The 27640-nt window shown below is 38.5% G+C and overlaps 1 protein-coding gene across 1 annotated transcript in view; it reads right to left on the bottom strand.

Annotated features, from left to right (window-relative positions):
• Positions 1 to 9137: 9137 nt before the first annotated feature.
• Positions 9138 to 27640, bottom strand: part of LOC114226691 (kininogen-2-like) — a 31967-nt gene continuing 13464 nt past the window's right edge. Inside the window, 6 exon segments of the mRNA XM_054711490.1 lie at positions 9138 to 9251; positions 11481 to 11558; positions 12923 to 13012; positions 13129 to 13236; positions 19644 to 19804; positions 20669 to 20753. Of these exon segments, the coding sequence (XP_054567465.1) occupies positions 9138 to 9251; positions 11481 to 11558; positions 12923 to 13012; positions 13129 to 13236; positions 19644 to 19804; positions 20669 to 20753 (636 nt within the window).

Below are 27640 nucleotides of genomic sequence, written 5' to 3'. Positions count from 1 at the left end.
AGTGCAAAAAAGTAAAATTTAAAAGCTATCAAGATTACAGCATAAAATTTCTAAAAACCTCACAATATTTAAACCAAAAAAGGGGGGATAGTAGAAGAATATCATGCAAGGAAAAATATCCTGCGAATAAATTACATCTAGAAAAATTTTTTTTCGTTATTTTTTTATTTATTTATTAAGGTATTATATGTGTACATATCTTACCATTGCCACCCCCCACCCCACTCCCATATATGCCCTCACCCCCAGAGTTTTGCATCCGTTGGTTATGCTTATATGCATGCATACAAGTCCTTTGATTGCTCTCCTATCTCCCTAACTTTCCCCCTGTAATTTGACAGTCTGTTTGATGCTTTACTGTCTCTGTATCTATCTTTTTGTTCAAGTTTATAATGTTCTTTATTACCCATAAATGAGTGAGATCATGTGGTATTTTTCTTTCATTGACTGGCTTATATCACTTAACACAATGTTCTCCATTTCCATCCAGGTTGCTTCAAATGATGAGAATTCCTTCTTTTTTATGGCAGCATAGTATTCCATTGTGTAGATGTACCCCAGTTTTCTGATCCAGTCATCTGCTGATGGGCACTAGGCTGTTTCCAAATCTTAGCTATGGTGAATTGTGCTGCTATGAACATAGGGGTGCATATATCCTTTCTGATTGGTGTTTCTAGTTTCTTCGTATATATTCCCAGGAGTGGGATTACTGGGTCAAATGGGAGTTCCATTTTCAGTTTTTTGAGGAAACTCCATACTGTTCTCCACATTGGCTGCACCAGTCTGCATTCCCACCAGCAGTGCACGAAGGTTCCTTTTTCTCCGCATCCTCGCCAACACTTGTCGTTTGTTGATTTGTTGATGATAGCCATTCTGACAGGTGTGAGATGGTATCGCATTGTTGTTTTGATTTGCATCTCTCGGATAATTAGTGACGTTGAGCATGTTTTCATGTGTCTCTTGGCCTTCCTTCTGTCTTCTTTTGAAAAGATTCTATTTAGGTCTGTTGCCCATTTTTTTATTGGATCATTTATCTTCCTTTTATTAAGCTGTATAAGCTGCCTGTAGATGTTGGAGATCAAACCTTTATCAGTGATGCCATTTGCAAATATGTTCTCCCATGCAGTAGGCCTTCTTGTTGTTTTGTTGATGGTTTCTTTTGCTGTGAAAAAGCTTTTTATTTTGATGTAGTCCCATTTGTTAATTTTCTCTTTAGCTTCCATTGCCCTAGGGGCAGTGTCAATGAAGAATTTCTTTTGGCATATGTCTGAGATTTTGCTGCCTGTGGATTGCTCTAGTATTTTTATGGTTTCCCGTCTTATGTGTAAGTCCTGTATCCATTTTGAGTTTATTTTTGTGTATGGCATAAGTTGGTGATCAAGCTTCATTTTTTTGCATGTATCTGTCCAATTTTCCCAACACCATTTATTGAAGAGACTGTCTTGACTCCATTGTATGTTCATGCCTCCTTTGTCAAATATTAATTGAGCATAGTGGTTTGGGTCAATATCTGGATTCTCTATTCTGTTCCACTGATCTATATGTCTGTTCTTGTGCCAGTACCAGGCTGTTTTGAGAACAGTGGCTTTGTAATACAGCTTGAAATCTGGTATTGAGATCCCTCCAACTTTATTCTTCTTTCTCAGGATTGCTGTGGCTATTCGGGGACTTTTTTTATTCCAGATGAATTTTTAGAGAGTTCTTTCAAGGTCTGTGAAATATGCCATTGGTATTTTAATGGGGAGTGCATTGAATCTATAGATTGCTTTGGGTAGTATGGACATTTTAATGATGTTGATTCTACCAATCCATGAACATGGTATGTTCTTCCATCTGTTTACGTCTTCCTCTATCTCTTTTTTCAGTGTCCTGTAGTTTTCCGTGTATAGGTCTTTTACCTCCTTAGTTAAGTTTATTCCTAGGTATCTTAATTTTTTTGGTGCGATGGTAAATAGGATTGCCTTTTTAGTCTCTCTGTCTGTAAGTTCACTATTGGTGTATAGAAAGGCTATAGATTTCTTGGCGTTAATTTTGTATCCTGCTACATTGCCAAATTCATTTATTAAGTCTATTAGTTTTTTGACGGAGTCTTTCGGATTTTTTATGTACAATATCATGTCGTCTGCAAATAAAGACAGCTTTACTTGTTCTTTTCCAATTTGGATGCCTTTTATTTCTTCTTCTTGTCTAATTGCAATGGCTAATACTTCCAGTACTATGTCAAACAGGAGTGGTGAGAGTGGGCATCCCTGTCTTGTTCCTGTTCTTAGGGGAAATGTTTTTAGTTTTTGTCCATTGAGTATGATGTTTGCTGTGGGTTTATCATATATAGCTTTTATGATGTTGAGGTATGAGCCTTCTATTCCCACCTTGTTGAGAGTTTTTATCAAGAAAGGGTGTTGGATTTTGTCAAATGCTTTTTCTGCATCAATTGATATGACTATGTGATTTTTATCTCTCAATTTGTTTATGTGATGTATCACATTTATTGATTTGCGGATATTGTACCATCCTTGCATTCCTGGGATAAATCCTACTTGGTCATGGTGTATGATCTTTCTGATGTACTGCTGGAGCCGATTTGCTAGAATTTTGTTGAGGATTTTGGCATCTATGTTCATGAGGGATATTGGTCTGTAATTCTCTTTCATTGTGTTGTCTTTATCTGGTTTTGGTATTAGGGTGATGCTGGCTTCATAGAAGGAGTTTGGAAGTGTTCCTTCTTTTTGAATTTTTTGGAATAGTCTGAGGAGGATAGGTTTTAGTTCTTCCTTGAATGTTTGGTAAAACTCTCCTGTGAAGCCATCAGGCCCCTGGCTTTTGTTTGCCGGGAGCTTTTTGATGACTGCTTCAATTTCGTCCATAGTTATTGGCCTATTGAGCTCTTTAGATTCTTCTTGATTGATTTTTGGAAGGTTATATTTTTCTAGGAATATGTCCATTTCCTCCAGGTTGTCCAGTTTGTTGGAATAGAGTTGTTCATAGTATTTTGTAACAATCCTTTGTATCTCAGCGGGGTCTGTTGTTATTTCACCTCTTTCATTTCTGATTTTGTTTATTTGGGTCCTCTCTCTTTGCTTCTTGGTGAGCCTGGCTAGAGGTCCATCAATCTTGTTTATCCTTTCAAAGAACCAGCTCTTGGTTTTGTTGATCTTTTGTATTGTTTCTTTGGTCTCTATGTCATTTATCTCCGCTCTGATCTTTGTTATTTCCTTCCTTCTGGTTACACTGGGCTTTTCTTGCTGCTCTTTTTCTAGCTCTTTGAGTTGTAGGGTTAAGTAATTTATTATCATTGTTTCTTGTTTTTTGCAATAGGCTTGTAGAGCTATGAACTTCCCTCTCAAGACTGCTTTCGCTGTGTCCCATAGATTTTGGATTGTTGTGTTTTCATTGTCATTTGTTGCCATGATGTTTTTTATTTCTTCCTTGATCTCTCTGGTGACCCAGTCATGGTTTAATAGCATGCTGTTTAGTCTCCATGTGTTTGATTTCTGTGGATTGTATTTATTGTAGTTGATTTCCAGTTTTATGCCACTCTGATCTGAGAAGACGCTTGATATAATTTCTATCTTCTTGAATTTGAAGAGACTTTGCCTGTGACCCAGCATATGGTCTATCTTTGAAAATGACCCATGTGCACTTGAGAAGAATGTATATTCTGTGGCTTTGGGGTGAAATGTTCTGAAGATGTCAATTAATTCCATCTGGTCTAGTGATTCATTTAGGATTGCTGTTTCTTTGCTGATTTTTTGTTTAGAGGATTTGTCCAGTGGTGATAGTGGGGTATTAAAATCTCCTACTATGATTGTATTGCTATTAATCTCTCCCTTGAAATCCTCCAGGAGTTTTTTTATGTATTTGGGTGCTCCTATATTGGGAGCATATATGTTTACCAGAATTATTTCTTCTTGTTGGATTTCTCCCTTTAGTATTATGAAGTGGCCTTCTTTATCTCTTGTTATGGCATTTACTTTGAGGTCTATTTTGTCAGATATAAGTATTGCTACCCCAGCTTTTTTTTCATTTCCATTTGCCTGAAAGATATTTTTCCATCCCTTCACTTTCAATCTGTGTGAGTCTCTTGTTCTGAGGTGGGTCTCTTGTAGACAGCATATATATGGATCGTGTTTTTTTATCCATTCAGCTACTCGATATCTTTTGATTGGAGCATTTAGTCCATTTACATTTAAAGATATTACTGAAAGGTATTTGTTTGTAGTCATATCTATTTTTGTGTCCATATTCCTTCTTACCTGTTTATTTCTTCTTTTTACAGTATTCCCTTTAGCAATTCTTGCATTGCTGGTTTGGTGGTGATAAACTCCTTGAGCCTTTTTTTATCTGCAAAGCTCCTGATTTCCCCTTCAATTTTGATTGATAGTCTTGCTGGATATAGTATTCTTGGATTCAGTCCTTTGCTTTGCAACACTTTGTATACCTCCTTCCATTCACTTCTAGCTTGTTGTGTTTCTGTTGAGTAATCATTTGACAATCTGATGGGTGTTCCTTTGTAGGTAACTCGCTGTCTCTCTCTTGCCGCCTTTAAGATTCTCTCTTTATCATTTATATTTGCCATTGAAATTATGACATGTCTTGGTGTGGGTCTTTTGGGGTTGATCCTGCTTGGGACTCTCTGTACTTGCGTAACTTTTATCTTTCCCATATCCGGGAAGTTTTCTGTCATTATTTCTTCAAATAGATTTTCTAATCCCTGCTTCTCTTCTTGTCCTTCTGGCTGCCCTATTATACGCATGTTACTTCGTTTCATGTTGTCCCGAAGCTCCCTTAGGCTTTCCTCCTGCTTTTTAATTCTTTTCTCCAATTGCTGTTCAGATTGAGCTTGTTTCTGTACCTGATCTTCTAACTCACTAATTCGGTCCTCTGCTTCTTGTAGTCTACTGTTGAAACTTTCCATGGTGTTTTTGATTGTAGCTATATCACTTTTCATTTCTTCCTGATTCTTGCATAAGTTGTTGATTTTCTCATCCATCCGATGTATAAATTCCACGACCATTACTCTAAACCCCTTTTCGGTCATGTTGCAAGCTTCAGTTTCACTGATTTCCTTTCTTGGCGACTCCACATTTTCTTTCCTCTGTGAGTTATTTCGTTTCCCCATTCTGGCTATCACCAGAAAGCTCAAGCTTCCGTTTGCGTGGACCTGGGCCATGTGCTGTGGGGACTTCGCTCCACCCGAGTTTCACTGAAGTGCTCTGACACTAGGACGTGTGGCTGCCTTTGGTTGGTGGGAACCAGACTTGCCCAGGGTCAGTGTCCCCAGTGTTCCGTGTGGTCTTGTGTGCACACTTAGAATCAGGGGCCCTGTCTGCACCACACTGTTGGTATGTGCCGAAAATGAGATCCTTAGCATGTGCCAGGAGTCAGAATTTCCCTGTGTCTGCACCAAGACTCGAGTGTCAGAGTCTCTGTTGCCTTGTGCGGTTTCTCGTTGAGAATCAGGGTCCCTGTGTGTGCATGCACCAACAATTGGGGTCGCTGGCTCTTAGTGTGAATGCGCTGTGAGTCAGGGATCCCAGGCAGCTGTGTCCGGCGTGCCAAATTCCCTGAAGTGGAGCTGCGTCCTGTGTGTGCTCTCTCTACTGAGCCAAACCGGCTAGGGCGCACACTCTTAATTTCCTAAAGGTGAGCTGGCTCCGTGCACTCTACAGGAGTCCCGGAAGGGGGGCGGAGTCTGTCCTGTGCGCCAAATTCCCCAAAGGGAAAGCCCCTCTGTGCGAGCACTAAGATTCCCCGAAGGGGGAGCTGTGACCCGCAAGCCAAATTCCCCCAAATTCTCCGAAGGGGAGCCCTCTGTGCACACTGACAGATTTCCCCAACAAGGAGCTGATTCTGTCCTGCGTGCGCCAAATTCCCTGAGGGGGAGCGAGTCCCTGCGCAAAGCTCTGCGGCCTGGGCGAGAGGCAGATCTATCAGTTACTATGGCGCTGTCTGCGCGCCTGTGGGGAGGGGGATAGGCTCTTTGACTCATGGAATTCTGCCGGGAAGTCTGGATTCTTGTTGTTTGTTGGTCTGAAGCTGTGATAGCAGTTCTCTATCCCCGGTGGCTGCAGGGTCCTGGTTTGTGTCAGAAGCCAGGATCTGAGTCTCAGGCAGCTCTGTTTCTCAAGATGGCGTGGTCTCCGCGTCCGCACCAACCTCGGAGATGTGTCCGCTTTGTGCGCGGGGCTCCGCAGTCTAGGACTGCCCGGTTAGGCAGCCCCTTGGAAGACGTGCAGAATCTAACTGACCCTAGCTCATACACACACACCACACACGTCTACACTATTCTCTATGGGTTCCTCACTCACACTCTCTCTCTCCCTACCTTCCTGCCGGTTGCCATCTTTCCCCCCCGCCGCTAGAAAATTTTTACTTTAGAAAATTAACTTTCATTTGTAATGCTAACAGCAAGTCACCCAGGTAAAACATACATGGTGTCAAAACAAGCCAAAGGAAAATCATTTGGGCAAAAAAATGAAAAAGGATCACAAGTCAAATTTATAGAAAAGATTCCTTTATTAACTTTTGGTCGAGAATATGTTTGTATATTTTCAGAAAACAACTCCGAGACATGTGGATTCCTGCAACAGAGAGGAATTGACAGGAGTGCTCCAGCCATGAAGTCAGAAGAGAAACAGTCCAGAGATGGAAGACGCTGACGATGCCTTGCCATACTAGCAGTCAGCAGATATGCGTCACTGTAGATTGCCCAGGACCAAACCAGAGAGGGTCGGACCTGCAATACCACCATTTGTCCACCATCCAGAACTGAAATATCATCGCTGTTATGAACACATAAACAACTGTTGGACATAGAAACTGGGACTCAAAAGAACTGTTGGCCCAGAAAGAAACTCACTATAGACTGATTCATTTGCCTCTCAGCATAACTATTATTGCTTGTCTCATTTTTGGTTCCTATAAGTGTATTCCTAGTATCACATGAAGTCACTCATCTAGGGGAAAAGATGAACAACATAGACTGAAGAATAAGAACAGCATTGATCAGACTGTCAGACCTCAGAGGGAAGGTAGGGGAGGGTGGGGACAAGGGAGATAGATGAACCAAAGGACTTGTGTGCTTGCATATGAGCCTAACCAGTGATCACGGACAACAGGGGGAAGGGGGCATGTGTGTGGGGGGTTGGGAAGGGAACGGGGGAGGGGGTTGATGACAAATATGTGATACCTTAATCAATAAAATAATTAAAAAAAAAAAAAGATGGTGTTCCTTATGTGAATTAAAATGGCTGCCGCTATTTCTAATGGCGGGAAACGGCACCCATAGCACGCCACAAACCCTCGCCTCTCCCAGCCTCCCCTTCACTTATCTCAGTAATGATGGGTTAGAAATCCATGACACCCCAGAACAGTAGATAATGGTTGCTGTGGTTAATTGTTATTTGGTTACTGGTAATGGCAGGCCCCCAGAGATGCGTCCCTTGCTGCGTTCCACTGCTCCCTGCTCTGACGGCGGAAGTGAGGGCAAAGATCCTGGCTTAACCGGAACTCCCAGAACTAGACGCTCTGTGCTGGACTTCTGTTGTTTTGGCCTACAGACCTCCGGCACAGAGTGTCTAATAGGGGAGGATGAAACATTTGCGACTAGAGTCTTGGAGTTAGACTCTAACTCCAAGACTCTAGTCGCAAATGTTTCATCCTCCGGAGCAGCAAATGTTTCATCCTTGGCATGCGGCCACCTCAGTGGCTGTGTGTCATCAGAAATGGCTATGCGTGTCAGTGCTGACACATGTGTCATAGGTTCGCCATCACTGTTCTAATCAATGCTTTCCAGAGTTTTCAGAATAATGTGTTTTATACACTCTTTCAGCAGGTCTCAGCTCAAGAACTATTAGAGGCTCTCTAATGCCTTCTTCAAATCCAAAATATCAGTTGGACTTAATTTCATCTTTCCATCTCTTCCATATCTTCCTATCCCATTCAACAGGTCTGCTTACTGTTCCACAAATGATCATGGGGTGGATTAAATGTCAGCCCCACAGGCTTTAGTCATAACTTCTCAATGTGATTGTAAATTCTTTCAGGAGTTATGTCTCTTAACACTTGTTTCTCTTCTTTTCAGTACCTAGTGCTAAGCAATCAGTAAATGGCCATTGCCAGTGATTGACTCCGTCATAGCTTTCCCTGAGCAGTACTCAGAACAGTGTCAGACACAATAAGATATTTAATCAGGGTTTTTGTATTGAGATAATGATCATCTCAGATTCAGAAATGTGTTTTTTGTAATGCTGACATTGATAATAACACCTCATGGTAACTTGGTGTAATGAAGTTCAAAAGGTCTGAGTCTGAACGCCAGCTCTGTGATGCAATAATTGTGTGACCTTGAGCAGGGCACTGGGAGCTAGTTTCCTCATTGTAAATGAAAGGTGGTCATGGGGACCTCAGAGTTGTTGTGAGGACTAAGTCACACACCAAACAGAAACTGTCTAGTATGGTAAATGGCTCCAATAGGTATTCAGTAAATACCTATTACAGAAAATTAAAACTCTCTCATCACTTTTTACTCTATTAGATTTCTAATTATTACCATTATTTAAACAAGAAAGACAATTTTAAATTTTCTTTAAACTTTTTTGAGGTTTGATATTTTTTGCTAGTGAAAAGTTGGTAAGCATCCTATTAACAAAGAAATTTTTTTTGTTTTCCTTTTTGGTAATTATCTAGATCTTAAAAAATATATATATATAACAAAACATGACAAATGACTCTTAACTTTGAACTGGAAATCAGGTGAGAGAAAGGGGGGAAAAAGGAAAGAGAGGACGAAGGGAAGGTAGAGAGATTCCTTAGATTGCTTATAGAACCTCACCTACAAACTCTTGATTTAGAGCCTATGATGAAGTCCTGGTGTTAGGAAGGCTCATTTAAGGGATCCCTGCCTGTCCAGAATTGCAATATGAGTCTCCATGGTAGAGCATGCTCTCTGATCAACTGGACTTTGCTGCAGGATGGGAGTGGCTGAAAACAGACTACTGTGAATTAACCAGGAGTGAGAACATTAAGATCAGACTTTATTTCACACAGAACCAGAATGATAAATGGCATTCTTCTCTATTAACATTCTATGCCATCTTCTTGTCCTTCCATTCAGGGCTGCTGACAGGTTGCTGGGGCTATTGTGTCAGGCGTGGAGATTCTGCCACTAGCCAAGAGACCTCACTCTCCAATGTTGGCTTTGCCTCTGCCTCCCAAGGCCGGCCCTTGTACACGCAGGGTCTTAGTTGTTTCTGTGAGAATAGTAAAATTCTGTTAATATGATGTTATCATTCAACAAGAGAAGAGTGAAGCAACCAGTTGACAAGATGAGACTTTTTCCTGACATAATTGGTTCTTTATTGAAAAGTACAGATAATATTTGAAATGGAATATAAACTCAGAGGCTCAATTGCATCCAATAACTTGAAGTAGCAGTGGCACATGCATCCACAAGTGACTGTAGCTGTTTAAAGCCCTGTCCTGTTTCTCTAGGCAAAACACAGCAAGGATTATGAAATGTGTGCTTCCCTCACATTAAAGCAATTAACAATAATCATATTGTTATTTTTTTGTAAAAATCAGAACTTTTCAATGCCATAGCAAAACATGTTTTGATGATAAAGTGTAGATTGAGAGGCATTTCCTCATAAAATTTCTGAATAAATTTTGCATCACATCTTATGATATTCCCTTGTCAATTATAAAAAAAATTTCCTTCTATGTCACTACTCCTGCTTTCCATTGTTATCATTAAAATCTGAGCAGCTGAAAACTGAGAATTGCTCATTCTAGCCTCAGCAACAAATAGACAAACAGAAAACTCCTATTTCAAACACTTATTGCAAAGAGTGGTTAATGAGTAAATAGAATTACTGACTTCTGAGAAACAGTCTGACTCTGAAAGAGAATTATCAGAATATTTTTGTGAAGTGGGAGTAACTATACTATATAATAAAAGCCTAATATGCTAAGTGTTTGACCGTTTGTTCAACGGTTCCACCGTCGCTATGACATGCACTGACCACCATGGGCCAGATGCTCCGACCCATCCGTTAGCTTGTTGCTGGAGTCTGGCTGATCAGGACTGGGTAAGACCAGAAAGATATGCCCTGGAATCCTCCCACAGTCCCTCCCCAGCCTGATCTTGCACCGGTGGGGTCCCTTGGCCTGGCCTGTGCCCTCTCATAATCCGGGACCCCTTGGGGGTTGACAGAGAGCTGGTTTCAGCCTGATCCCCACAGGCCAGTCTGAGGTACCCCACCAGTGCATGAATCCATGCACCAGGCCTCTAGTTTGATATAAATAGCCTGTTTTGGAAACAGAAAGTCAGTTAATTTCCTCCTGTTCTCCCTTGGGCCAGTCTCTCTTTCTTGTTGTCCCTCTTTGACCTCTGGTGGCTTTTATTATTATTTTTGCTCTATTAAGAAGTTTAGCATTCAGTCTCTTGACTTCCTTATTTTCATATGTGTTCAGGGACCAGATGCCACAGTTTATTCAGAATGGCAAGAATCTTTGTATGAAAGTCGATGACATCCATTCTAAGGTACATATTTGTTATTAGAAAAGCAAATTGCAGTAGGCCACCAGGCACATTTTTTGTTGATTTTTTGTGCTAGTTAAGAAAACTCGTGAGGAAGATTCAGAAAGGATTTAGAATCCTGCACACTGTTTTTGTGTTGTCCATAGAAATTGATGGTGTCCCCAAAGGGAGTCCCACCACTTCTCTCCAGGATGTTTTGAAGCTTCATGGTTTTTGGTGCATTGTATCAGGTATGTGAACAATGGTGAAAGGGGATGATGAAGTATTAAAGAAACACCCATGGCTGCATACATTAATAAAGAGCATCAGAGAGATCGAAATCATGAAATACTTTTGTTTCCACAGTTGGATTCATTCCATTAACTGGCTTCCACGGGTATCTATGATACTTGGGAGAAGTAGTTTCTGGGAAATCAGTATCAGGTTAAATGAAAGGCTATTTGGCTCTCTCTGGATTTCAGGGATCCAAGAATCATCATTCTCTATTGGCGGTGTATTAGTCATCATAGCTGCAATGAGGTCCAAGTCCAAAAATTCAGGAAAGGCAACTGCTACACCTGACTGGGCTAGGGAAGGGAGGGATGTTGGTTCTTCTGTCTTCTCTGGTGTCTGTGCAGATGTAGTACTATCTTCAGAAGAACTTGTTTTCCAATCATTGTGCTTTCCATTCTTTTTTCCTTATTTTTATGTTTTTCATGGCCATGATCATGCTCATATTTATGTCTATGTGCTAGGCCATGTTCCCTTTGATGTCCATGGCCAAGACCATGTCCCTTTTGGTGCCCAGGGCTTTGGTCATGCTCATGTTAATGGCCATGGCCAAGGCCATGTTTTATTTGCTTTACATGGCCCCAACCATGACATGAGTGGGGCCTTATTCTTTTTCTGAATCCTGCTCTTCATCTTGTACAGGTGCCATGGAAGTGTGGGGTGGACTTACAGTTGTTCCTTCTTTTGTGTCTGCCACTTGTACTGATCGGAAAGGTGAAAAACCTGGAGGTCTTTACAGAAATGTGGTCTAACCAAGAAATATTAAGACGAATGCATTACTGTAGAAACCACACTCTCAATGAAGAAAGAAGGGACTGAGACCTGGGGATGCTATCTTGGTTTACATGGAGCAAGTCTTTAGCCAGGTTTTAAATGCTATGTTAATATTGCAGAAAGAATGAGAATGAATATCTTTTCCTCTTTTGATTGATTTTATAATGTTGTGGATATTTCTTATTAAAACTCCTCTAAACTGGAGAGGTCTTTCTTCATCTGGAAAAATTGGAAGGTTGAACTACATAATACCATGCCACATTATTTGTTAATTGATACTATTTCTATTAGCACAATTACAGTTTTTATATCAAAAGACCCTAAATGGCTTTATGGACTGAATATATATATATATACAGCATATGCCCACAATTACTTTGTTGGGCTGAAACACATTAGGACATGTTCATAAGCTTGAAATGCAGTCTTTGTGTAATGTCTGTGTTAGACTACATATATGCGTATACACGGCAAAAATCTAAATCAGAAAAAAAAAGACAAGGGGCAACTCACATTGAAGATCTGGATGATTTCTACCTGCATTTCACTAGTGGTAAGAACAGGATGCTGGAGGCAGTGTTCAGTGGTGCAAAGAGAACGGTCTTTGGGGTCAAATAAGCCAGAGCCTAGTTATTACATCATGTGAACATGGAAGACTCTGATTTGACCAACACTTGCATCCGGGCACCATGTGCTTCACATTTCTCATCTCTAAAATAGGAATAAAAGCAGCACCTGCCTCATAGAGTTGTAAAAAAGAAAAATGTGTGTGATGTCCTCAGTAGAGTGATTGGGATAGAGGAAGCACTTGATCATGTTATTATTCACTCCAGGATCTCAGCATCTTTGTAATTTTTGGTGTCTCATCCTTGACAATGGGAAAAGTCTTACTTACCTCCTAAGGTTTTCTTAAGAATTAGAAAAGATGATACAAACTAATGCTTCTCACACTTGAATGTGAGTATGAAACCCTGGGGACCATGTTAAAAATGCAAATTTGGATTCAGTCTATGTGGAGTGGGGTCTGAGATCTGTATTTCTCCCAAGTCCCTTGGATGGAGGCAGATGCCAGTGAAGCATCTCAGGCACATGTTAAAGCTGCAGAGCTGGTATTTGCGCTGCACAGCAGGAACTGCCCTGTGAGCAGTGATTAAGGGGAGTGACTGTTGTTTTCCTTTCTAGACATAAAAAAGAGAGGTCAGCACAGAAATGTGAGAGTTCTCTCCATTCTAAAAAGATAGTCCCCCAATTCATTTAAATAATGGTTCATTTTCAACCCACAAATAAGACTTTGCAGAATAAGCAAAATTTACCCAAGCTGACTAATTAGAATCATACCTTTCCTGGTGATTGACATTTGACAGTTGGTTTAATTCTATTCTTCCCATGTATCCCATAGTAAACATCAGCAGTGCATCTTAGAATTTCCTATCCGTGAAAACAAAGCCAAAAGAGAGAATAGTGTTATTCATGAAATACTTAGACAAGTATAAAATGTCAAGTAGATTTCCAGGGAATAAGTACAGAGTTGCATGACTACTCACTCCAAGTTTATTGATCTCGCAACTTTCAGTCAATTCTTTATTACTTTCCTTGGAACATGTGGTTTCCCTGGCCGTGAACTCAATAACATATTTGTATCCAGCCACCACCTGGAAAATTAATTAGTCCAAAGTAGAACCTTAATTAATATTATATAATAAATGATATGTTTTTACCCTAAGGGATCTTAGTGGGGAATATTAAAATTTTAATTATTCACTGCTCAAATGAGAGGTATACAAACAAAGTATAAATGTTTGACAACTAAACTTTTAGTTTGTATGCATGTGTATAATATTTGGCTATTGGTTGGTCTTGTTTCCTTTTGTATAATTATTCAATAACATTCAAGTGCTCAAGTTGTAATAGAATCTAAGAAGAGTAGGAAGAAAGATTTAAACATTTTCTTTAAGTATGCCTTATTGTCATGCCAAGTCCTGAATCAGAGAAATAACGAGTTAGTAGTGTCACTACAGAAATTGTGGGTTAAATTCTGTGATTAGGAAAATTCTTTGGATGTTTTAGTTTGCCTCTCTTAATTGTTTTATATTAAGAAACCATTTTAATCTCTACCAATAGTTTTTTAAAATGGATTTATAGAGGGAAAGGAAAAGAGAGAGAGAGAGAGAAACATGGATCAGCTGCCTCCTACATTCACCTTACTTGGGATCAAGCTCACAACCTGGGTATGTCCCCTTACTGGGAATTGAATCCACAAACTTTTGGTGCTAGTGGCGTGGTTCAACCTACTGAGCCATAGTGGCCAGTACTCTAAGTAACAGTTTTAATATTTATAAGATGCTGGGTCCACAATGAATATTTTGTGGTCCAATTTATTTATTTATTTTTATATGAAAAAGACATACTTTATTTATTTAAAAAAATTAAACTCATGCTTTTTAAAATGCACTGACTTTAATAAAATTGCACATATGGCTTTTTAAACATCATTTCAAAATGCCATATCTTACATCTCTTATACTTAAAAAATATACTTGGTAAAAATGACTTTAAAATGTATGTTAAAAAGTTAGTTGATATGGCCCAATTTCTAGTGCAAGTTATTCAGTGCTTGATTCTAGGATATAAATGTGTGTGTGTGTGTGTGTGTGTGTGTGTGTGTGTGTGTGTGTAAAAGAATACATGAATATATCAGTTGACCTGGAGAGATGACTATTATTTTTAAAAATGAAATTACAGCGCTGGTTGGTGTGGCTCAGTTTGTTGAGTGTCATCCCATGCTGCAAAGGATCCTGAGTTTGATTCTCAGTCAGGGCACATGCCTGAGTTGTGGGTTTAATCCCAGCTGGTGGGGACATGAAGGAGACAGCGGATTGATTGTTCTCTCTCCTTCTCTCACTAAAATCAATAAAAGCATATTAAGAAATAAATGAAGTCACAGGGTGATAGTAAAATCTCCTTTGAAAAAGCAAACCACAACAGTCTTCCCTATCTCTGTGTTTTTTAAAAGCATGGAAAACGTGTGGCAGGAGGAAGAGAGCAGGAGAACAAAGTCATAGGAAGAACTAAGCTCCCCCTCTACTTTTTCTGGCATTGTTCTGCTGGGTAAACATGGTTAAATTTCTAAGAAAAACTTGATACTTAACTTTTAAGACTCCAGGTATAGGTGTAAATGGGGAGGAAGATTCTAAGAGAGTTTCAGGGTCTATATTTTTAGTGATCATAAGTTTTCTTGCTCATTTCAGAATATATCTTAATCCAATTTTTTGTAACAATAAAGTTGATCACAGTAACATTGCCTAAGAAACTTGACAATATGTGACACAAACCACACTGATGGCTCAACTCTATTCAGGGTCAAGCAGAAGGAATTAAATAGATGTAATCTTCAATTTGAGGGCCTCAAATGGCATCTCTATTGCCATTATTATCAGGTGTCATTCTTATCAAAAGTCTTCCCTGTTCAAACCCATCCTGCTCAACCTTTATTTTTAAAGTAGAGATAACAACATAGCAAAATAAGTCCAAATGTATTAACAATTTAAATTAAACTCAAAAGATATAAATATGCATATATCAGATCTCAGGATGAAGAAGGCCTTTCTCAAGTGAAAAGCAGAGGAAGAATATCTAAATGGAGAAAAAATGTCTAAATTTGTTCAGACAGAAAGGGCAACTGATTCTCAAAATTCACAGCAAGCAAAGTAACAAAAATAAAAGCTTGGAAAAATATAGTATAAGACTTATATTCTTATGCATGTAAAGCCCAACACGAATAAATGAACAAAAGACATGAACAAGTATTTCAGAAAAGAAGTTAAAAAGGTCATTAAGCCAGAAACAAATGACAATCTTCATTAACAACCAATGATTTAAAAAACCAACAACACAACAGCATCTTTAATCTTCCATATGTTGGCAAAGATAAAAAACAGTGGTGATACCTGGTATTGGCCACGTGTGGGAAGCACGCAGCTCAGTCACTGTTGGTAGGAATAGAACTCAAGCAAGATGATCAAGGTACTATAGCCAGGTAGTATGAATGTAAAATGGCATAATTGCAAATGGTTTGGCAATTTGGCAATTTGCATCATAAGTCCTAGACATATACATATGCCTTGACATTTCTAGTACTTTGTTAAAGGAAAAATTCCTGAATGTGCACACACAGATCCTTGAAGTATATTCATCTGAGCAAAGACAGGGAGGAATATGGACAACAGTGGGGACAGCGGTGGCAGAGGCAGGGCAAAAGAAATGGCTTATGATAGAAATCACATCATTCACATGTGCAAACAGAGAATTTAAGAAATATTTGGCATCTGAAACCACCTGGAAATGGACATGCATCCAAATAGGACTAAATATGCAAAGCCAAGGCAAGACCTAATTTGTAAAATAAATCTTTGGCAAAAATTGGTCATTTTGCAAAATCATCAAATGGTAAATGGATTTCCACTAACTCGGCTGCTTCCAGCAGGGCCTCCTTGAATAACCATGTAAGAACAGCCAAATTGTTCTTTTTAAATGTAAAATCCAGTAAAGATTCATCCTTTGTAAGTAAGTCTGAGATTCTCGCCATATTTCAAATTGACTTGGCAAGTGAAGGAATGTCAGTTCCCTTCAATTAACAACATTACCTGTTGTTCCCCTGGCATCCTTGGCATAAACAAATACACACAATGCTGGGATGTTGATTCATTACTTTACTGAGAACTGCAAGTACTATGAAGACTAGCTAGTCATGTATAACATGAGTGGTTATCTCCTGACAGCAAACCTCTGATATGCAATATATAGTGGAATAGAGCATATTCCTGTATCAAGAATAAGGCAGTTTCACAAGAAAGCAGAAATATGAAGTGAGAAGTAAAGCTGACAAACACAAGAATAGCATTGGGGGGTGTGGGTGGGTAAGAGAACAACCAAAGGACTTGTATGCATGCCTATAAGCAGAACCCATTTACACAGACACTAGGGAGTGAGGGGGTGAGGGCATGTGCTGGGGGTGGGAATGCCAGGGAGAGGTTAATTGGGGGGGGGGGGAGGAAAGGAGACATATGTAATACTTTAGACAATAAAGAATTTAAATTAAAAAAAGAAAAGAATAGCATGGATTGGTGTGCCCATGAAATGAAGGAGAAATAGTTGTGGTGTCAGGGGCAGGAATAAGTGCCTGAGTAGGAGAAGAACAAAGTGTCAGTTTTGACTTATTTCAATACCATTTGGTTAGGTTTCCCCTGCAGTAGCGAAACTAATACTGGATTTAGAAGATGAAAATAAACAGCCCATTGTGCCATCACCTAAAGCCACCACTGTGAATAGTTGGAGGCATTTGTTTACTTTCAGTGTTGTTTTCCATACTTTTTTTATAAGACATCTGACAACAGAATCTATAGCCAATTTTATGGCCTCTTTTTTTCCCACTGAATATTTTAACACAAGGCATTTCCCACATCAAGAACTCCTCACAAAGATGCTTTAAAATTGCTCTTTGGTACTCTATTTTAAGAATATGCCAGACATTATTTGATCATTTCTATATTATTGATTGTTTTGACAGTTTACCATGTTATCTTTTATACTTAAAGCTACAATAAATATAATTGTCTATAAAGACACTATTTTAAATTTCTAGACATTCAATTATTGAGCCAAAAGTATGAGTTGTTATAAGTGAAGTTCCCCTCCCCCAACATCAGATTATGTTGGTTTGCTGAATCAGTTTGGTTCCATTTTGATTATTTTTGTTGGTTCTATTTTGTTTACATTTAGAGAGGCCAGTTTTGAGGGTTATAATAGGAATCTGCCCATGAATAGATTACTCATATGCTGTTAGAGTTGGAAGAATTTTGGGCTCTTCTCACCCAGCCACTCATTTTACAGATGGGGCCACAAAGACTGAGTAAGTCTGAATGACAGCCTGGGGTTACCCAGGACATAAGAGCTGGGACTCTGGTAGAACTGGGTCTCCTGACCCCCAGACTAGGACGCTCCTTATCTAATGACAGGGCATGGAAAGATAAATGAATCCCTAGAGGGCACATTTGTGGGCTGGAAGGACATGTAGGCAGGGGGGAAGTGACATGGAGGTGAGAGTGTGAGAGTCTAGGTGATGATAGACTGACATGTGGCTGATCCAAAGGCACTAAGTGATGCTAGAATAAGAAATGACTCTAGAAAAGCAGAGAATAAGAGTAGCTTTTCCTTGCCCAACTTTTTATTAATTATCCTAGAGGCCCAGTGCACAAAGTTTGTATACCAGGGGATGGTGTCCCTCAGCCCAGCCTGCACCCTCTCCAATCTGGGACCCCTCGAGGGATGTTCGACTGCCTGTTTAGGCCCGATTCCGGTAGGGCCTAAATGGGCAGTCAAACATCCCTCTCACAATCCAGAACTGCTGGCCCCCAACTACTCACCTGCCTGCCTTCCTGATTGCCCCTAACTGCTTCTGCCTGCCAGCCTGATCACCCCTTAACCACTCCCCTGCCAGCCTGATTGATGCCTAACTGCTCCCTTGCCAGGCTAATTGCCCCTAACTGTGTTCCCCTGCAGGCTTGGTCACCCCTAACTGCCATCCCCTGAAGGCCTGGGTCCCTCCCAACTGCCCTTCCCTGCAGGCCCAGTCACCCCCAACTTCCCTCCTCTGCTGGCCTGATCACCCCTAACTGCCCTCCCTTGCAGACTTGATCACCTGCTACTGCCCTCCCTTGCAGACCTGGTCCCTCCCAACTAACCTCCCCTGCTGGACTGATTGCCCACAACTGCCCTCCCTTGCAGGCCTGGTCTTTCCCAACACCCCTCCCCTGCTGGCCATCTTGTGGTGGCCATCTTGTGTCCACATGGGGGCAGCCATCTTTGACCACATGGAGGCAGCCATCTTGTGTGTTGGAGTGATGGTCAATTTGCATATTACTCTTTTATTAGATAGGATAGAGGCCTGGTGCACAGGTGGGGGCCGGCTGGTTTGCCCTGAGGGGTATCCCGGATCAGGGTGGGGGTTCCCTTGGGGCATGGGGTGGCCTTGGCGAGGGGCCTATGGTGGTTTGCAGGCTGACCACACACCCCTGGTGACCCAAGAGGAAGCCTTGGTATCTGGGATTTATTTATCTTCTATAATTGAAATTTTGTAGCCTTGAGTGGAGGCCAGGGCTGGCCAGGGAGGCAGAGAAGCTTCGCTTCCTCCATTGCCAGGGAAACCCAAGCCTCCTGCTTGCTGCAGCTGGTTGGGTTAATTTGCATACTCGCTCCTGATTGGATGGCGGGCATGGCTTGTGGGTGTAGCAGAGTGATGGTTAATTTGCATGTTTCATTTTTATTAGTGTAGATAATAGTTGCTTGAATTTATATAACACTTTAAAGTTCGAGAAGATAATGAATTGACATATATTATCTCTCTTTTTGTGTTCCATTTATTTATGCATTCACTGGTTGCTTCTTGTATGTGTCCTGACTGGAGATTGAACCTGCAACCTTGGTATATAGGGACAATGCTCAAACCAACTGAGCTACCGGCCAAGGCTTGACATACACTAAGTGGCCACATTATTATGATCTCTGAACACATAATAATCTGGCTACTCAGTGTATATCCTATATAATAAAAGGCTAATATGCAAATTGTCCCCTCGACCAGGAGTTCAACCAGCAGGCAGGCTGGCCAACCGACCATGTCCCCTCTCCCTGGTCAGGCTGGCCAGACCCCACCCATGCACTAATTCATGCACTGGGCCTCTAATATATATATATATATATATACACACACATACATACATACACTGAGTGGCCAGATTATTATGCATTCAGAGATCATAATAATCTGGCCACTCGTGTATATGATTTTATTTGAGTCTCACCTCAGTCCTTTACAGACAGAAAATGGAATGTTCTAAATGACTTGTCCAAGATCACATAGCAAGCATGTAGTGAGGTTGAGACTTGACATTCCATTCCTTTTACCAGGTATACTATTTCTCAGCCCAAGATCAGTGGCAATATTAGTAAGCAGTTTGCACAAACACTATATGTCACTATTTTTGTAGCTTAATTTACAGACCTGATATGTTGCTCTGTGCACAATGTCAATCTTGAAATAAAAAGTTGCATTATTTTCTGCATTAAGCTTTGTAATGGAATGAGTCAGAATCTCCTTCAGATCTGGGCTGTCAACAGGTATCTCTGAGGGGCAGCCAAGGCAACCTATAGTAAAATCCTCACCTGAAAGAAGAATCAGGTTTTTAAGTCAGTGTGTACTCTGAAGGAACAGTCTAGCCTAGTACCTCTCCTGCACACTGTCCAGCACTCGTTTATAGAGGGCCATGTGTAGCCTCAAGGCCAGTAGTGCCTGAATAGAGGTTGTCTGTATGACCTTCACCTTACTGCCTGTCCTCTTTTCCTCTCCTCAGAGCCAAGAGTATTTAGCAAAACCTTCCATCAGAAGGTGTTAGTTAGTACACCTTCAATATCAATGTGCACTGTTCCTAAGTTTTGGCATTTTTGAAACAAAGTGTAAAAAAGCAATGCTTAATTTAAAGGAATGATTCTCTAGTGAGAAAATTTTAAGTCTGATTCCGGTGAGCAGGGAGCTTCAATGATGCTTCTCATTGTGGAATGTATGCAAATATCTTCCAAGTATGAGAAAAGCCAACTCTTGGTATAAGAAACACTGGCTTGACCATAAACTTGCACTATCTCACTTTTCCCCATTATAACATGCAGGAGAAAAAAATTTTTAATTGAAAGGATTTTATTCTGAGTGATTAAATAGGAGATACCGCTTCCCCAATTTATAAAACCTTATGCAGTGACATCTTATACACAAGGAAGACCAGCTGACATTGCATCTAGAGATCAGCTTTGCTCAAAGAACATCAATCTTTCTTTTTGTCACCATATTTCCTCTGGCCTCTGGCAGAGCAGTCCCAACTGCATCAGCTACAACTCAGCTGTGCAGAAATGGGGTAAAGCTGTAATGGTTGTTGATTATATTGTTGCACCTAAAGTACAATTCCTATAAAAACACTAGCCAGTTGTTTGGGATCAACATGTACTACTAGAGCACAAACATATATTATCGCATACCTGATAAAATCTTACACTTCTGTGAGAAGGAAGCAATTCTTAGCTGAGGATCCACGTATGCAAGATCTGTACATTTACCGGTATCCTAGTTTTTCAAAAGTAAATAAATTAAAAAAGGTTTTTAAGAACTTTTAAAGTAAACAACTAGTAAAATTAAATATAGGATGTTGACTTTACATACAAAATATAATCCTACTGCAAAAGAGAGAATAAGAAACAATCAGGTATTATTATCAACAACAATAAATGTATTTACACAACACATGAAATAAGATGACAAGAATACCTAGTATAGAAAAAATAATCATAAAGACCAGCCAGCATGGCTCAGTGGTTGAGTGTCAACCTATGAACCAGGGGGTCACGGTTCTTTTTCCAGTCAGGGTATATGCTCAGGTTGTAGGCTTGATCCCTAGTGTGGGGTGTGCAGGAGGCAGCTGACCAATGGTTCTCTCACTCATTGATGTTTCTATCTCTCTCGCCCTTTCCCTTCCTCTCTGAAATCGATAAAAATGTATTAAAAAATAATATATTTGAATGGGTAAAATTTCTTTTAGAAAGACAAATAATTCCACACCAGCCCATGTGGCTCTGTGTTTGAACATCAACCCTGGAACCAAGAGGTCACGTTTAGATTTCCTGGTCAGGGCACACACCCAGAGTGGATTGTGCAGGAGGCAGCTGATTGATGATGTTCTTCTCTCATTGATATTTCTATCTCTCTATCACTCTCCCATCCTCTCTTTCTAAAAATCAATAAAAACATTTTTGAAAAGAGGAAGGCAAAGACTTTCGTATTGAGTTTAAAACAAAATTAATATATTACATTTTCAAGAATAATGTCTTGTAATATAAAAGATAAAAGTAGATTAAATATAATGAATGACCAAAACTATATGAAGCAAATATAAACAGAAAAAGGATCTAGAGTATTATTAATACTGGACAAAGTAAAATTCAAGGTAACAAAAAAGCTCATGATGGTAGTCAAGAAGATAATTTTATTTTTATAAAGATATAGTCTAGAAGCATAGAGTTAAAATACATAAACAAATAAACAAGAAACTACCTACTGGGAAATCTAAACACATTTGCCTATATAGTCAGGGTCTTCTTTGGATAAGGAAAAATATAAAAAACAAAATGAGAAAAATGAGAATTTTACAGAATGTTGACAGAGCAGCACTTGGAATTAAACTCATGGATTTATATGCTTTTGTAATTTAAAAAGAGAGAGGCAAGAAACAAACAAAACAACCTCAAACTGAGCTAACTTTGTGGTTGTTAAGAAATCAGGAAGTTAGAAAAAGGAAAAGAATAATAAGTAGCCTTACACAAATAAAAAAGATGGAAACAATAAAGGAAAACTGATGAACTAGAAAACAGAAAGCACTAGCATTAGTAAATAAATCCAAATGGTCATTCTTGGGATAAGAAAAAAAAAAATCAAATGCAAAAAAAAAAAAGCATTATAGCAAAGGTACAAAGAAGATAAAAATATAAGAGAATAATTATGAACAAGTGTATGCTATTTTAAATGCCAATGAAGTGGATTCTTTTCTGGAAAACTATAAATAACCAACGCTGACTTAAACACAAGAACAAATTTGAATAAACCAGTAACTGAAGAAGGCTATCATTACTCTCAACTTCCATTCCTTTTCTCACCTCCAAACAACATAGATGTTTTATAGATGAATAATTTTTAAAATTAAAGAAAGATTTACTTCCTTGCTATGTAAACTATTTCTGAATATAGAAAATAGCGGCACACTACCCAAGTCAAAAAGTAGTGGCTAACTACCTAACCAAAAAATAGAAGGCAGCAGGAAAAGAGAAAGACCAAATATGACTCCATAAAAAAAGCCAGAGAAAGGAGTCTATAGGTGCTCAACAGAGCTGTTGAGGTCAAGACAGTGTGGCCATCACTCATCATAGGGTCACCAGGAGTCAGACCTGACTCAACTGCATGTAACACATACCCAATTCATTTTAGAAAACTATAATCTGGATACCAAAACCTGAAAAAATAGAATGCACACACAACCACACACAGAAAACTGTCAAACCACTTTCACTTATAAATAAAAATGTAGAGTTCTTAGACTAAAAATAAAATCCAAATGCACATTTAAAGAATAATTAACACTAGGCAAATAGAGTTTATGAATCTAGAGGTTACTATTAGGAAAGTTGTCAAAACAACATAACAGATTAAATTAGAAATACATAACACGATATTTCAATACATATTTAAAGCATTGGCTAAATTCTAACACAAATTCCTTTTTTTTCTTAAATTAAAAAAAAATTGTTGGGGTGACATTGGTTAATTATATAGGTTTCAAGGGTACAATTCTATAATACATCATTTGTTATTGTATTGAGTGTTTACCACCCAAAGTCAAGTCTCCTTCCATCATCACTTATCCCCCATTTATCTTCTACTTTCCCCCACATCCTTTCTCTCTGGTAATCTGTGTATGTGAGTTTTTGGAGTTTTGTTTTTTTTGCTTTATTCTTTCATCTTTCTCACCTAACCCCACAACTTGTCTCCTCTCTGACAGCTGTCAGTCTGTTCTCTGTATCTATGAGTCTGTTAACACCAATTTCTTTTTTAAAAACAAAACAAACTTCTTTAAAAGCAGAAATGTAAGGATGCTTCTTTAATATGACAAGAATGCCTATATGGAACCCATAGCAAATATTATAAATAACAAATTATAGAGGCTTTCCCAATAAAATAAGGAGTGAAACACAAATGTGTGTGCAATATCTGTGGAAATTTGGTCAATTTATTGAGACACAGAACAAAACATAAGCATTGGAGAAGAGGCAATAAAATAATATCTTATTTTACACTTAGAACAATAAAAAGAATGAATGCAAAGTTGTTAGATTTAAACAGAGCTCACTCGCTAAATATAAGGTAAATATATCTAAATTGATACATTTATATAAATATAATATTAAAAAGAATGAAAAAATGAAAAACAAAATTTAATTTTTCAGAGCAATAACCAAAAACAAACAAACAAACAAAACCACACCCCTACAACACCTAGAAATAACTCCAGTGAGCAATGTTCTGGATATATAAATAAAATCACACAACTTCTAGACGTTTAAAATAAAACTTGACTAAGTATAGATGTATGCCAAGTTCTTGACTGAAGAGATAAAATATAGTACATACATCAATTCTATTTAAATTTATTTAAATACATTTTTATTGATTTCAAAGAGGAAGGGAGAGGGAGAGAGAGTTAGAAACATCAATGAGGAGAGAGACTCATAGATTGGCTGCCTCCTGCACACCCATTACTGGGGATTGAGCCCACAACCCGAGCATGTGCCCTTAACCAGAATTGAACTCGAGACCCTTCAGTCCGCAGGCCAACGCTCTATCCACTGAGCCAAACTGGCCAGGGCTCCTTAAATTAATTTAGAAATGTAATGCAATTCCAATCTACATGACAATGTAAGTTTTTCTTACAAACTTATTCTAAGGTATGTTTTGAAGTTATAAACACTAGAATAATAAATCACAAATTTAAACCTACTGTTAAAACATGGCAGTACAAATATAGAGAACAGGTTTTTCATAAGAAACTATTATGGGATTAAGGTTGTCACATTTTTATGTATAAAGGAAGAATGTTGAGATATCTAGTTATCCTCTTGAAAAAAAGCCTCAATTTAGAGACCTCAAATGATACATTAAAATTAATTCCAAAAGCTATATTTAAAAATACAGACTAGACAAACTAGGGAAAAAAGATGACTCTTGAGTGAATGGTGGAAGAATTCAAAAGGAACATGTTAGTAGATATGGTCACCAATAAGAAAAATCTATTGGTAAGTCAGAATACCATAATGAAAACTAAAAAATGAACAACTGGGAAAATATGACAAAATACTGATATCTTTAATATACAAATATTCTATTTCAAATCATTAAGGTTTATCCCAAAGAGAAATGAACCAAGGATATGGAAAACAATTCATAAATTCAATCCATAAATTTCTAACAAATTTATATTTATGAAAATAAGAATATATATCAAATACAGAAATAGCTTTATTATCAAGAATGTTGAGTTATTAATGATAATAAAAATGGAAATTCAAATGTCTAACTATAGGAAAGTAATTTAAAAAATCTTTCATATCTTTAATAGGATACTATACAGTATTTAAAATAAATTTTATCAAGAGTTTTAATGATGTAGAAAAATTCTTAGATGAAAAAAATGCAGCATGTAAGCCTGGCTGGCATAGCTCAGTGGTTGAGCATTGAGCTATAAACCAGGAGGTCACTGTTTGATTTCTGGTCATGACACATGCCCAGGGTGTGGGCTTGATCCCCAGTGTAGGGCATGCAATGTTTCTATCTTTCTCTCCCTCTCCCTTCATCTCTGAAATCAATAAAACTATATTTTAAATGCAGCATGTAAAATAATGACAATTATTAACAGACAAAAAATACATCACCAAATTGTTTATATCTCCTCCACCCCCACACCCCAAGAAAAGATAAGAGGGAAATACACTAAGATATCCTTGGGTATTTGGGTATGTAGTTTAATATTATTGTTTTCATATGTCTGTATTGCCTTCTGCATTGGAAATGTTTATTTCCTATAAGGGGAGATATATATAATAAATGTCATAGTTGTTAAAGATACAAGGAATACCATACTTACAATACCTTAATTTTGGATGAGGTGATGGATACTGGAAGTAGCTCTGAGGTTCTCAATTCTATTAGCATGTTTGATTCACCTAGAAGCTTTTAGGTTATTCTTACTCTAGAGACCCACCCCACACCTAATCAGAATGCCTGGGGAATAGCCTAGGAGTAGTTACTAGTATTTTTAAAACTGGCAATGTGATTCTAATATAAGGTGACCAGATCGTCCCGCTTTTGGCGGGACAGTCCCGATTTTTAACAATTTGTCCCGAGTCCCACGGCGTTTTAAAAAAAGTCCCTATTTTTGCCGAAACTGGTTTGGCTCAGTGGGTAGAGCGTCGGTCTGCAGACTGAAGGGTCCCAGGTTCGATTCCAGTCAAGGGCATGTACCTTGGTTGCGGGCACATCCCCAGTGGGGGCTGTGCAGGAGGCAGCTGATCGATGTTTCTCTCTCATGGATGTTTCTGACTCTCTATCCCTCTTCCTTCCTCTCTGTAAAAAATCAATAAAATCTATTTTTTTAAAAAAGTCCCTGTTTTTAAAATGCCATGGGACTCGGGACAAATTGTTAAAAATCGGGACGATCTGGTCACCTTATTCTAATATACAGTATGGCCTGAGAACTATTTATGAAACTCTTAAATCAGTGCTTTTCCAACCTTAAAGTGCAAATGACACACCTGAGAATCTCCTTAACATGCAGATTCAGTAGGTGTGGGTGGAATTCAAGATTTGGCTTTTCTAACAAGCTCCCTGGTGATGCTGATGCTGCTGGTTCAGGGACCAGACTTGGAATAGCAAGCCCTTCAATCTTACCAGTTGTAGGCAAGAGAGTTCATTTATATTTTCTGTCCTTTAATTATGGCAACAATGCTATGAGATAGGTGCTATTATTCCTCATCATTTTACAAATGAGGAAGTGGAAGTTCAGAGAAGTTACACCAGAAATCTGATTGGATTTGTGACTCCAATCAGCCCTGAATCTGTGTGTTACAATGAAAGAACTAACCGAAGGCTTTACAAACAGATGCAGGGAGATTAAAGCTAGATAACATTTTAAGCCTATATAATCTCAAATGGCTAACTAAAGAACATAAAAAACAGAAGGTATTCATAGATGCTTTAAAGGCCAGATGACTAAAAATAACAAAGTTAAATAGTAGCTAGAGCATACATTTTTAGAGTGTTTCTCTCTCTCTCTCTCTCTCTCTCTCTCTCTCTCTCTCTCTCTCTTTCTTTCTTTCTTCCTTTTTACTATTTTTTTATTATGGTAAAATATATGTAACATAAAGTTTGCCATTTCAACCATGTTTAAGTACATAACTCAGTGACATTAATTACATTATTCAACCATCACCGATATCTATTTCCAATAGTTTCCATCACCCCAAACACAAATTCTGTACCTATTAAAGCAATAAATTCCCATTCTCCCTCCCCCTAGCACTTGGTAAACTCGAATCTACTTTTGCTTCTATGCATATGTTAGATATTTCATATAAGTGGAATCATACAATATTTGTCTTTTTATATCTGGCTTCTTTCACTTAGCATAATGTTTTCAAGGTTCATCTATGTTGTAGATGGTGGCAGAATTTCATTTCTTTCTATGGCTAAAGAACATTGCATTGTTTTATAAATACATCACATTTTGTTTTTCCACTCATCTGTTGATGGACACTTGGGTTGTTTCTACTTTTTGGCTATTGTGAATAATGTTGCAGTGAATCCTGGCATGTAAGTATCAGTTTGACTCCCTGTTTTTTTAATTCTTTTGAGTACATACCTAGGAGTGCAATTGCTGTGTCATATGGTAAATCTATGTTTAACTTTTTGAGGAACTACCAAAGTGTTTTCCACAGTGGCTGCACCATTTTACATTCTCATCAACAATGGACAAAAGTTTCAATTTTCCCACATCCTCCCCAATGCTAGTTATTTTCTAATTTTTAAAAAATTATAGCCATCTTTTAGGAGTGAAATGGCATCTCATTGTGGCTTCTTTTACAGCCCCCTCGCCTGCAGCTAATTATATTGAGCATCTTTCATGTGTTTAATGACTGTTTGCATATCTTCTTTAGAGAAATGTTTATTTTAAAGTCCTTTGCCCATTTGAAAATTAGGTTGATTGTCTTTTTGTTGTTGCATTATAGGAGTTATTTATATATTGCTTATTTAATTCTTATCAGATATATGATGCAAATAATTTCTCCCATTTTCTGGGTTGGCTTTTCACTCTCTTAATAGTATCCTTTTAACTTTTCTCCTAATTATGAAAT

The sequence above is a fragment of the Eptesicus fuscus genome, chromosome 3, assembly GCF_027574615.1.
Source record: "Eptesicus fuscus isolate TK198812 chromosome 3, DD_ASM_mEF_20220401, whole genome shotgun sequence".
In the NCBI taxonomy this organism is placed as follows: Eukaryota; Metazoa; Chordata; class Mammalia; order Chiroptera; family Vespertilionidae; genus Eptesicus; species Eptesicus fuscus.
Note: the sequence above shows the minus strand (reverse complement) of the source record. Positions and strands in the feature narration are given on the sequence as shown.